This window comes from Rhinopithecus bieti, unplaced genomic scaffold (genome assembly GCF_001698545.2).
Source record: "Rhinopithecus bieti isolate Rb0 unplaced genomic scaffold, ASM169854v2 scaffold_13621, whole genome shotgun sequence".
NCBI classification, from domain to species: Eukaryota; Metazoa; Chordata; class Mammalia; order Primates; family Cercopithecidae; genus Rhinopithecus; species Rhinopithecus bieti.
Genome location: NW_016807522.1, coordinates 62,856 through 75,460, shown reverse-complemented (window position 1 = coordinate 75,460; position 12,605 = coordinate 62,856). Strand labels below are relative to the sequence as shown.

The window sequence follows — 12,605 nt, the reverse complement described above, 5'->3', positions numbered from 1 at the left end:
GAGGAGCGGGTAATGGGGCACTCAGTGGGCTTGGGACAGGAGTGACTGAACAATCACTGCAGACATTTTCAGTATTTTAATAGCCAGTGAGACTCAGCTGATTCCTATCAGCTGAATATTGCCCTGTCTCTGGACAGCAAGGCACATCTCAGGGTCCTGGGATCTGGCGCAGGTGGGGACATTGCACCAGGGTCAGAAGAGTTTTGAGGGTCTGGGGCCCTCCACTTCCCTCCCCCTCCAGTCTTACCCTCCACCTCTGGGTGCTTCATGAGCAGCAGGAAGCCGTAGCGCAGGGTGGTGCTGACGGTCTCGGTGCCTGCGAAGAAGAGGTTCAGCGAGGTCAGCACCAGGTTCTTCAAGTGGAACTCCGTGTTGGGGTTCTTCTCCTCCTGCAGGGAGAGGGGCCTTTAGACCAAGCTCACTTCCCATGCTCTTGGGGCCCTTCTAGGGCTTTTCCTTTGAATCTTCCTCTCTTTGGTCCAGACCAAAGGTGGAAAGAAGGATCCTAGATCTGCCAGACTCGCTCCAGGTTCCAGCCCTTGCCCTGGCTGCTGGCTTTGCCCAAAATGTTCTTCCTTCTCACCTTCTTTACCTCGCTGACCATCTGTCCTTTAATTATCAACTTAGCTGTCAGTCTTTTTTTCTTATACAGACTTGGTGTTGCTAAGTTGCACAGGGTGGACTTGAACTGGGTTCAAGGAATCCTCCAGCCTCAGCCTCCTGAGTAGCTAGAACCACAAATGCACATGACCATGCAGGCTCATTGGTTAATTTTTTTTAAAAGTAATTAATTTTTTTGAGACACGGTCTTATTCTGTCACCCCGGCTGGAGTGCAGTGCCATGATCTTGGCTCATTGCTGCCTCTGCCCACCCTGGGCTCAAGCTATCTCCCACCTCAACCTCCTGAGTAGCTGGGACCACAGTCATGTACCACTATGCCCAGTCATTTTTTTGTAGTTTTTGTACAGATGGGGTTTTGTCATTTTGCCCAGTCTGTTACTTTTTTAATGGTAGGAATATTTAGAAAGATAATGATGAGGGGAGACGAAGAGAAAGTAGTACAGAGACAGCAAGATGAAGAGTCAGGAAAAAAGAGTTTTTCTAAGAAACAAGCATAGAACTTTAAGCAACAGCATCCTATTTCTTCCCTAAAAATCTTGAAACTTACTGTGGAGGAATCCCCTCCCTTGATCCTTTCTCCCTGAGCTTCAGACTCCCTAAAGCCTTCCCACATGGGAGACTGACGTCCAGATGGATGTGGGGACCCTGTAACGTAAAGCCAGGTCACCTGTCTACAGAGGTGTGTCTGATAACCAGGGCGTGAATGGTTAGAGAGCTTGGTGGTTAAAAGCACCAGCTTTAGGCTCAGAGACACCAGGGTTTGAGCTTGGGGGACCAAGGCTTCCCTATTGTGTGACCTCAGTTAAGACACTTCAACTCTCTGGGCCTCAGTTTCCTCATTTGCACAATTGGGGCCATGACTGAACCTCCTGCAAAGCTGTTGTGAGTGTTCAGTGGGGGACTATCTTAAAGCACTTAACACAGTGCCTGGCACATGGTAGTGCTGTAGAAGTGCTTGCTCTTCTAATTCACGTGCACAAGTCCTGCCTGTGGGTGAGGGCTCAGTAGATGGAAGAGCAGTGGTTGATATAGTTGGGATTATGAGGATTTTTTTTTTTTTTTTCAGAATCTTGCTGTGTCACTCAGGCCAGAGTGCAGTGGCATGATCTCTGCTCAATGCAACCTCTGCCTCCCGTGTTCAAGCAATTCTCCTGTCTCAGGCTCCTGAGTAGCTAGCTGGGATTACAGGCGCATGCCACCATGCCTAGGTCATTTCTGTATTTTTAGTAGAGACGGGGTTTCACCATGTCGGCCAGGCTGGTCGAACTACTGACCTCAGGTGATCCACCTGCCTCGGCCTCCCAAAGTGCTGGGATTACAGGCGTGAGCCACTCTGCCCAGCCAATTGTGAGGATTATTATGATGAGGGCTAATTTCAATGGGCCTGTGTTATCTGCCCGCCCCACTCCCAGCCTGATTTTCCTCTGCCTGGCTTTGCATCTCCCCGCACTGGCTGCTGGGGGGGTACCTCCTGCATGCGGATGAGAAAGGAGTCGATGAAGTCCCGTGGGGAATTGGGATCCAGCGTGCGCCTGTTGTGCTCCACCTTCTTGGCTATGAAGTCCTCCAGCCCTTGCAGCTCCTTAAAGGCCTGTTGCTGTGGTCCTGGCAGGTGTTTCATCACTGAAGAGAACATCTCATAGAGCTGGGGTTGCAGAGAGAGGATGGGAAGGGAAGGACAGTTGTCAGGGGGCAGGAGCTGATGGGAATGGGACTTGTTTCATAGCAAGGAAGGAACTGAGTTAAAGGCATCTGTCCAGGTGTTTAGGTATTTCAGTGGGGTTGGATGGGAATTTATATCTACGTTTTCATGTGGGTTAGGTGCCAGGGCCACGTTCTAGGAATTTCGGTGAGAAGAACTGAGGCATATATCCAGGTTTCAGGTATTTAAATGAGGCTGGATTGGAGCACACATCTAGGTGTTCAGATATTCAAGTGGAGTTGGAAGACACCTGTCCAGGTGTTTAGCTATTCAGGTGTGGCTGGTATGAGGGGAGTGTCACCTGTCTAGGTATTTAGGCATTTAAGTGGACTTGGTTGGGGACAACTATCCAGATACTTACTGGGTCCGGACTGGGGACTTTTGTTCAGGTGTTCAGGTATTAAAGCGCGGCTGGTGAAGATGTTCAAGTGGAGGGGATACCTGTTCAGGTGTTTATGTATCCAAGTGGGATGCACTGGGAGCACCTCTGTAAGGTGTGTGATTGCAAAGGGTTGGCGAACACTTACTTGGGTGTCTGGGGAATAATCTGTCTAGATATTTATGTGTTTGGGGTGTTGGTTAGGGCAGCTGTCGATGTTTTCAGGTATTTAAAGTGGGTGAAGTAGAGGGTGCTTGGCCAGATATTCCAGTGGGCTAATTTGGAACATTTGTGTAGATGTGAAAAGAAGAACTGGATAGGGGTACCTGTTAGAAATTACGGTAAATTGGGGATGGGAACACGTGCCCAGGTGAGAGAGCTGAGCTGAGGGCTTGCATCCTGCCAGCAGGCTCTGTTTTGGGGAGCATCTGTTGGGCTATCCAGGTGTCCTTGGAGACTGGGTATTGGGCACCCATCCTGGGTTCTGGTGCAACCGTCCAGTTGTCCAATACTGGGGCTGATTTTGAGGGGACACTGTCTGGAGGGGTGGGAGTTTGGGCACCTGTCTCCAGGTAGGGGAGCAGTTGGCAGGTTGTGGTAGGGGCGCCACGGGCCGGGCTGCAGCCGGTTACCTGCCCCGTGGAGGTTGCCGTGAACTGGAAGCTTCCCAGCATCATGCGCAGCAGTGACAGGAACTCTTTGTCCTCATAGCCAAAGCGGTCCCCAAAGACAATGGAGCTGATGACATTGGAGACGGTGCGGCTCAGGAAGAAGGTGGGATCGATATTGGCGCCTGCGGATGTGGCCGGAGGAGAGGATTGGGGAGAGAGTCAACTCAGAGGCCTGAGGAGAGTCAGAATTCCGGGAGGCAGGGCCCTGTTGAGCCAAGTTCCCAGCGCCAGACTCCAGGGCTGGAAGTGCGGGGGCCTTTCCCCACCTAGTCCCCATCCTCAGGCAGAACGCGGGCGCGGGTCCCCGCCCTGGGCGTTTTCCTGCTCCTGCCCCCGCACTCGGGGTCTCCTGCTCACCGCGCGTGCCCCGGAGGGCCTCGATGAGGAAGCCCGCCTCCTCCTGGATGCGCTCCTCGATGCCGCGCTTGCCCACCCCGAAGTCCCGCAAGGTGGCGATGGAGAAGCGCCGGAGCTGCTTGGCGCGCTCCCCGTTGCTGAACGCCACGCCTGGGGAGGTGAACGTGGAGGTGGAGAGAGGTCAGGGGGCGGCGGAGGCAGGAGCAGACCAGCCCCAACGGGCTCCCCAAAGGTGGAGCAGAGAGGGACTGGGGTGGGAGAGAGATGGATTCAGCGAGAGTGCCCAGGAGAGCTGCAAACTCAGAGAGAGAGAGAGAGAGAGAGAGAGAGAGAGAGAGAGAGAGAGAGAGAGAGAGAGAGAGAGAGGATGGAGGGAGGGGAAGTGAGACATGGGGAGATCTGGGAGGAGGAAATAAAAATGGTGAAAGATTCTTAAGCTGAGCTGAAGAAGACAGAAAAATACGGAGACAGAAACAGAGAGGGTCTGGAAGGAAGAGAGACTGTTACCAGGAGATGGAGGCTGGAGATGTGGAAGTCGGAATACCATGAAATCCTAAGACAGAGGAAGAAGTGGGAGAGGGAAGCAGTAAGCGGAGAAACATCGAGAAGCACAGAAGCAGAGAACGACAAAAAGACAAATGAAGACAGAGGACCAGGGTTGGAAAACAGAAACCCAGGATGTCCTCAGAGATGGGGAGAGAGGGAAAGAGGAGATTCTAGTGAGAGAGAAGGAGGAGAAAGAACAAGGGGTAGAGAGAGGCAGGGAGGAATCAGGACAGGGACGCTGGAGACAGGTGAGGGACACACACGGAGAGGCCACAATGAAAGGAGATGGGGAGATAAGACCAGACCGGGGTCTCTGCCATAGCCTCCAGTGGGCAGGAGAGTCAGGGAGAAGGCTGGGGACACTGAGACCATTGTGTTCTCTTGGCCACCTTCCCCCTCTTGGGCACCCCCTCACCATAGCCTTTGAAGACCCTGTTGAAGGTGGCCTGCTCGCCTCGCCCGCTAAACTCCTCAGCCTGGTCCACCAGAGCCTCCTTGACGGCATCATGTCCGCACAGCACCACGACCCGCCGGGGCCCCAGGTGAATGGTGAACACGGGGCCATAGCGCTCACTGATCTGATGGAGGTGGGTGGGAGTGGTTAGAGGGAGCAGCCCCCACTCTGAATGGGCCCAGCACCGAGATGTCAAGTACTGGGATCCTTCGTCCCCAGGTTCTCACAGTCAGGGAGCTGGACATCCCAAGATCCTGTGTTTCCTGGCTAGGACCCTGACGCTTAACCTCCAAAACTCCCTTTCCTAAGCCTCTGGTCCATACTGGTGAATCCCCTGCCACAAAGCCCCAGACAACTAGGCAGTCCCCACCCCGTGCCACCCATCTCCCTGCCTCGGGACACCTTCATGAGGGAGTTGTACATCTGCTCTGTGTTCAGCTGCAGGTAGTTTCCAATGAAGGGCAATGGGGTGGGTCCTGGAGGCAGCTTCCCCCTGCTCTTCCTCTGCTGCCAGACAGACATCAAGACCATCACAGTCAGGCAGGCCAGCAAGGCCACCAGGAGCAGCCCTGAGACCACCATGGTGGCAGTGGGATGATAGATGGTGATGACTGGGGTGGTTTGCCTTTATACTGCCTGATAAAGAGGGGTGGACTTTGGCTGATTACATAATCACCTCATTTCACCTCCCACTACACCCCCCACCATGAATCCCGCCTAGCTTGGGACACAGCCAACAAGGGAGGAGGAGGGGGACCCTAGGGCAGTTGAACAGAGAGAGGGCCTCCAGACTAAGTCTGTGGTACTTCAGGAGGGGTGCCCCAGGGCTGTGGATTTAGGAGGGGGCAACAGATAAACTGTAGAACTGAGGAGTTTGGAATATTTGCATAGGGGAGCACTTGGGCTTTGGATTTTGGGTCTGAGACTGAGAATGTACCCCAAAGTTGTGGATTTGGGGGTTCCAGGGGAGAGGAATCCAAAGGTCTGGGTTTTATTAGGGTGAGACAAAAGTGTGGCTGTGCATTTGGGGGTCTTCTGGTGAGGAGGATGCAGGGTTAAGGGTCTCAGGAAAGGGGATTCCAGACATATGGACTTGAGAGACTTCGGGCTGGGAAGACCCAGGGTGTGGGTGTGGAGTTTCTGGGAGGAGGAGTGTGTAGCAAGCCCAGCAGCTCCTCCCAGAAAGCCCAGGGGCTGATGATTTTGCTTTGGCCCAGAGCTGCCTCTTGATGCCCAGAATCCTCATTGGAACCTCAGAGTGAGGCCAGGATGGGTGCCATAGAACCTCCATTGCCCATCTCTGGTTGGGAAACGGGTGGAAGACCAGATCCGTATTTCAGAGGAACGTTCCCCACACTTGGAGAAGAGTACCTCGAGTTATCAGCTGGCAGAGGGATTGGCCAGGTCTGGAGAAATAGTAATAACAACCCCCAAATGGTGGAAAAATCTCAAGTGTCCCAAGGGTTGTAATTTGCAAAGACCTCCACTGGTTTCCAACCCAGATCCTTAGGGAGACCCACTAGATTGATTGTATCATCCCTATGAATATTATTATTGTTATTTATGTTTCTCATTTTATATAAGGGTCTACAGAGGACAGAAAACAGACCGTGGGCTGGGGACATGTGAGAGTGGCCCCAAATTCCCGTCTCTCCTCCTCTGCATCCTTAGTTCCACTTTGTGGATTTGATTTTCCTGCCAGTGGAAAGGGAGTATTTAGGAAGAGAAGATCATATTTGAGGGTAAGTTAAATCTCCTTTAAGGGTGATTCCTGCTTTGTCAGGGGCTACTACAATTAGAGGGAACAATCGCAGAAGAGATTGGGGTAAACTCCAGTGTTAGGCACAGAGGCAGATCCTGGGGTGGGTGGGAGTGGAGGAAGGGATGAGTAGCCTCCTGTCCTTCCCTCAGGGAAATTCTTCCTTAGTAAACAGGACAGTTAGCCTTTGGTGAGCAGGTCGCATATGGGAAGATCAAGTCTAGGTGTGTATGACTTGGTGGAATCTTTGTAACAATGAGGTTGGTTCATCATCATCCTCATTTTGAAGACGAGCAGATCTGGACTCCATAAATCCTCTTGAGTGAGGTCACACAGGGAGTAAGTGAGGGAGCTGGGATATGAACTCTCTCCTCGTCCGCCTGCAGTGACTGGCCTAGATCACCCTGGGAGTCAAGTGCAGGCCAGGCTTAGCAGGAGGTGAGTGCTGAGACTGGCATCGGCAGTGGACACATGGATGACACTGGTGGGTTCTGATGTCTGCATCAAGTACGGCCCGAGAGGGAGAGGTGTCGTGTTGGCTTTGGGACTGCCCCCAGGTGTACGCGAGGATGGGAAACAAGTTGGCACTGAACTTGACAGCAGGAGAATATTAAAGTCACATTTGGTGCCAAGAGGGCTCTGTGTGTTGTCTCAGGTGTCATTGAGGGCAAAAGAGTGTCCTGCTTCAGGAGGGCATAAGAGTGGCACCATATGGGATCTGAGGTTGGTTCCAGTGGGCTCTGACAGGAGCATGAGGCAGGTGCTGATATTGGTCCTATGTGGGCCTGAGATGAGCCTCAGCCAGACCCTGTGAGGGGCCCCAGATGGGCACAGGACAGGCTGTGATGTTTGGACTCTCCAGGGTTGCACCTGTCCTCAGGGTCACCAACTTTGGACAAGGGGAGGTGGGTGAGGTTGGCACCCCCAGGACTGACGTCTTGCTCAAAGTGTTCTAGGATACTGAGCTCTGAGACCTGTGTGGAGGGAGCAAAGTTCAGAGAACAAGGTGAAGAGAGGAAGGCTGTTTGTTGGTTTTGTAGGGGAAGAGGTGGGAAGGAGGATTAGCACCATCTGGGCAGGTATCAATCCCTCTAATCCTGGTCACCAGCCTGCACCTGGGCCTGGCCCCTCCTTTTCCTTCTTGTTTCTTAAAAAGGTGGGAGACAGACATTTGGGGAGTTTGTTTCTCAGTGATGTTGGCACTGGGAAGGGCGCTGAGTGATCAGCAGGCTGCCATGACCTAGCCAGGGAGGGGTGGGGAGAGACAGGCTGGGAGAACTCCAGTATTTGTGGACATGGAGGTCAATCGATGTTGGACTTGTTGATTACCCTGGAGCATGGAGTGAGAGAATGGTGTCTGAAATCATGTGGGGCGGACTTGTCCCAGTGGGCAGTGTCTTGGGTACAGGCTTTTAGAGTGAGTTAGTGGCAAACCCAGGAAGATCCCTTTTCTTTCCTGGGCCTCAGTTTCCCTTTCTGGATGGATGGTACAATGATTAAGGCCTGGATTGGAATCCTAACCTTATCCTTTCTTTGTTGTGTGGCTTTGAACAGTTGACTTTATCTCTGTGAACCTTATGGAGCCAAGAACAGCTCCTACCTCTTTGGCTATTTAGGGGAGAAGTATATGTGTTAATGCAGATGAGGTACATGGCAGTATGGCTCACTGCAACCTCTGTCTCCTGGGTTCAAGTGATTCTGCAGCCTCAGCCTACCAAGTGGCTGGGATTACAGCCACCACACCCAGCTAATTTTTGTATTTTTAGTAGACATGAGGTTTCACCATATTTGTCAGGCTGATTTCAAACTCCTGACCTCAGGTGATCCGCCCACCTCGGCCTCCCAAAGTGCTGGGATTACAGGCGTGAGCCACCACGCCTGGCTGTGAATGTAAATTTCGTGCTGTTAACCACCACTTTGGACTGCCAGGTCCCGCTTGTTTTTCTTTATGAAACATTAGAAAAACTGCTCGTAATCTCTTGTGTTTCTTCAAATACTTCTGTGTAAACATGTAACAAAAGATTTCAAAATGTTAGAAAAAAGTATTTTAACAGGAGGGAGACTTGACCTTGTATCGTGTTTGTACTCTTTGGAACCTTAACCAAAGATGTAGCTGGCCAGTATACCCCTCAGGCCATTGGCAATGAAGCAGTGGGGGAGTTGGGGTACCAGTGGTTGTGGTCAGAGAGTGAAATGTCTGTGTTTCACATTTCAGAGTGATGACAAGGATTGGGGGTGGCTGTGGGAATGTTGGCTGAAATAGAGTGAAGAAGGTCAAAGAAGAGAAGAAAGTCAACATTCTTTTTTTCTGAGTGTTTGGATAGCTCACATCCATGGCCATGAAGTTCCTCCCTACCAGGAAAATGGCAGGACTTAGAGTTCAGTGATGGGAAAGAAGTTGGGTAGATGACAGGGATGAACAACTTTTTTTGTTTTTTTGTTTTTTTTCTTTTTTGAGTGGAGTCTTGCTCTGTCACCCAGGCTGGAATGCAATGGTGTAATCTTGGCCCACTGCAACCTTCGCTTCTTGGGTTCAGCCAATTGTCCTGCCTCAGCCTCCCAAGCAGCTGGGATTACAGCCACCCGCTATCATGCCCGGCTAATTTTTGTATTTTTATAGAAATGGGGTTTCACCATGTTGGCCATGCTGGTCTTGAACTCATGACCTTAGGTGATCCATCTGCCTCAGCCACCCAAGGTGTTTGGATTACAGGGATGAGCCGCCATGCCTGAACAACATTTTTTGTTTTTAAGACAGAGTCTCGCTCTGTCGCCCAGGTTGGAGTGCAGTGGTGCAATCTTGGCTCACTGGAAGCTCCACCTCCTGGGTTCATGCCATTCTCCCGCCTCAGCCTCCCAAGTAGCTGGGACTACAGGTGCCTGCCACCACACCTGGCTAAGTTTTTGTATTTTTAGTAGAGACTGTGTCTCAAAAATGAAACAAACAAAAACAAACAAACATGATGCAACTATATGCTGCCAATAAGAAACTCACTTTACCTGTAAAGGTGCATATAGATTGAAAGTACATAGATGGAAAAAGATATTCCATGCAAATAAAAACCAAAAGCAAGCAGGAGTCGCTATAACTTATACCAGTTAAAACAGATTTTAAGGCCGGGTAGGTGTAGTGGTTCACGCCTGTAATCCCAGCACTTTGGGAGGCTGAGGTGGGTGGATCATGAGGTCAGGAGATGGATAACTTCCTGGCCAACATGGTGAAACCCCATCTCTACTAAAAATACAAAAATTAGCTGGGCGTGGTGGTGTGCGCCTGTAGTTCCAGCTGCTGGGGAGGCTGTGGCAGGAGAATCACTCGAACCTGGGAGACGGAGCTTGCAGTGAGCAGAGATTGCGCCACTGCACTCCAGCCTCGGTGACAGAGCGAGACTCTGTCTCCAAACAAAACAAAACAAAACAAAACAAACAAACAAACAAACAAAAAAACGACAAAAGAACCCCAATTTTAAATCAAAACATTAAAATAAAATGAAACAAAGAATGAACCCGGGGGGTGGAGGTTGCAGTGAGCCAAGATCATACCACTGCACTCCAGCCTGGGCAGCAGATCAAGACTGTATCTCTAAACAAAAACCAAAAAACAAAAAAATTCTGGCAGCATTACATTTCTTAGTCCCAGAAAGAGGGGCATGTGACTAGGCATAAAATGACCCAGGTTCCATTTCATGCACACACCCTCTGGAGCACAAATCTCCTTCTCTCTATCCCACTTAGATCTGGGTTTGTCTCTTGTCTCTGTATCTCTTTGTTTCTTTGCCTTTCTCTTTGTTCATCTCCATCTCCAACTTTTTGTCTAGTTGGATTTCTCTCTGAGTCACTGGTGTGTTCACTCTTTGGGTTCCTCTTGATTCTCTTCTCAGCCATATGTCACTTTTTCATTCTCTGTGTCACTGAAACTTTTTTCCTGTCTTTTATTCTTTCTGTTTCTATCCGCTTCTCTCTGTTTCTTTGAATTGTTTTTTGTCTCTGTGTCCTCCTTGACATTGTCTTTGACTTATTGAATCTCTCTCTCATCTCTACTTTGTTTTGTTTGTTTTGTTTTGTTTTTGAGACAGAGCCCCGCTCTTGTTGCCCAGGCTGGAGTGCAGTGGCGCACTCTCGGCTCACTGCAACCTCCGCTTCTCGGGTTCAAGCAATTCTCCTGCCTCAGTCTCCTGAGTATCTGGGATTCCAAGTGCCTGCCACCACGCCTGGGTAATTTGTGTGTGTGTGTGTGTGCATGTATTTTTTATTAGAGATGGGGTTTCACCATGTTGGTCAGGCTGATCTTGAACTCTTGACCTCAGGTGATCCACCTGCTTTGGCCTCCCAAAGTGCTGGGATTACAGGTGTGAGTCACCATGCCCGGCCTCATCTCTATTTTGATCTCGCTCTAGTTCTGTTTCTATGCACCTCTATTTTCTCTCAATCTTGACCTCTGTCTCCATCACATAATACCTGGCATAATCTGCCATGCTCTGAATTTCTCTGCCTCAAGTTGTCTGCAATTATTTTTCCTCTTTAGCTTGCTTCTACTTTTTAGTGCAAGTTCCTCCATTCCTGGCTTCCTATCTGGAGGTGGGATAGTGAAGGGAGCTGTTCTAAGAGTACTTGCTCTCTCCCTTCCTGTCTGAATCGGAAAACCAGACACACAACCAACCACCTTCACCACACACATGCCACCACCGCAAGATGGTTAAGAGATTAGTCCTGAATGTGTGTTAAGTGCTGGGGGGTGAGAATTAGAATGGGATGGGGAGACGAAAGCTAAGAGAGTCAAAGGAGATGGGCTGAGCTGAGTCTTCACTCCAAGAAAGACATTCTAGCAGCAGATCCAAGAGACAAAAGGTGGCACTGTGTGTGAGTCACTCAGTTTTCCCAGAATTTCCACCACTTCTGGACACAGGATGCCTCAGCTCAGCCAGCCAAACCCCATTCCCCAAACCTACAGATACCTTGAGGGATTCAGTTTCCAAGTCTGAGAATACAGTCGCGTGAAAAGGACATTGAATTTTGACAAATAGCATATGTGGGTAGGATATAATATCCAGGAAGTTCATTTCAGAACATTAAGGCTTTGACAATATTTGGTGCAGAAAAGGTAGTGAATCACTTTTTAGATTATTAAGGAGCACAATCACTAATTGTGCTGGAGGAGACGTTCCCCTCCAGAGACTGTGGTTCAGGGGTGATCCCTACACCTTAGACTTTCCAAATACACACACACACACACACACACACACACACCCCGACACACACTACAGCAAAGTTCTTTTTTCTCTTTTTTTAAATTTGATACAGCAAAGTTCTGATACACCAACACAGGTAATCTTTGATTATTGTTATTTAACATTATCTTGAGTAGAAAACAAGAACTTTTTGAACAAAACCCTTTCAATTGATTTATTTATCTTGTTTTCTAAATCTTCAGCTTACTTTGCTTATTAATATTCTAGTGTTCCATTACACAGTAGGGTGGCTGTAGTTAACGGTAATATATTGCATATTTCAAAATAGTTAGAAGAGAGGATTTTGAATGTTCTTCCCACAAAGAAATGACAAATGTCTCAGTAATGGATATAATAATTACCCAAATTTGATTGTTATACATTGCATACATGTATCAAAACATCACACTGTACCCCACACATATGTACAATTATTATGTGTCAATTTAAAAAAATTTAATAACTGATTAATTAGGGTTACCTTAATTAAATAATGAACAAAGAGTTTTCCTTATTGTCTATCAAGGCTTTCTAAAACAACATGGTCTGCCAGCTGTGGTGGCTCACACCTGTAATTCCAGCATTTTAGGAGGCTGAGGGGGGTGGATCACTTGAGGCCAGGAGTTTGAGATCAGCCTGGCCAATATGGTGAAACCACATCTCTAGAAAAATACGAAAATTAGCTGGACATGATGGTATGCGCCTGTAGTCGTAGCTACTTGGGAGGCTGAAGCATGAGAATTGCTTGAACCTGGGAGGCAGAAGTTGTAGTGAAATGAGATCATGCCACTACACTCCAGCCTGGGTGACAGAGTGAGAATCTGTCTCAAAAAATAAATAAATAAATAAATAAAAATAAAATAAAAATAAAACAACATGGTTTCCCT

General features: G+C 49.2%; 1 protein-coding gene across 1 annotated transcript; it reads right to left on the bottom strand.

Annotated features, from left to right (window-relative positions):
* Positions 1-107: 107 nt before the first annotated feature.
* Positions 108-5,855, bottom strand: CYP2A23 (cytochrome P450 family 2 subfamily A member 23). The gene is made up of 7 exons (XM_017882687.1): positions 5,134-5,855; positions 4,693-4,855; positions 3,732-3,881; positions 3,336-3,496; positions 2,091-2,267; positions 248-389; positions 108-163 (listed from the first exon to the last, which is right to left on the bottom strand). The coding sequence occupies exons 1-7, from the start codon at positions 5,311-5,313 to the stop codon at positions 108-110; spliced, it is 1,029 nt and encodes a 342-aa protein (XP_017738176.1). The 5' UTR covers positions 5,314-5,855.
* Between the last annotated feature and the right edge of the window lie 6,750 nt (positions 5,856-12,605).

Excerpts from the sequence above, each read along its gene's own strand:
- CYP2A23 (XM_017882687.1), bottom strand. The coding sequence starts at position 5,313 with ATGGTGGTCTCAGGGCTGCTCCTGGTGGCCTTGCTGGCCTGCCTGACT. Across the intron at positions 4,856-5,133 it reads TGTACAACTCCCTCATGAAG|ATCAGTGAGCGCTATGGCCC; the intron begins GTGTCCCGAGGC and ends CACCTCCATCAG. Across the intron at positions 2,268-3,335 it reads CGGCAACCTCCACGGGGCAG|CTCTATGAGATGTTCTCTTC; the intron begins GTAACCGGCTGC and ends CTGCAACCCCAG.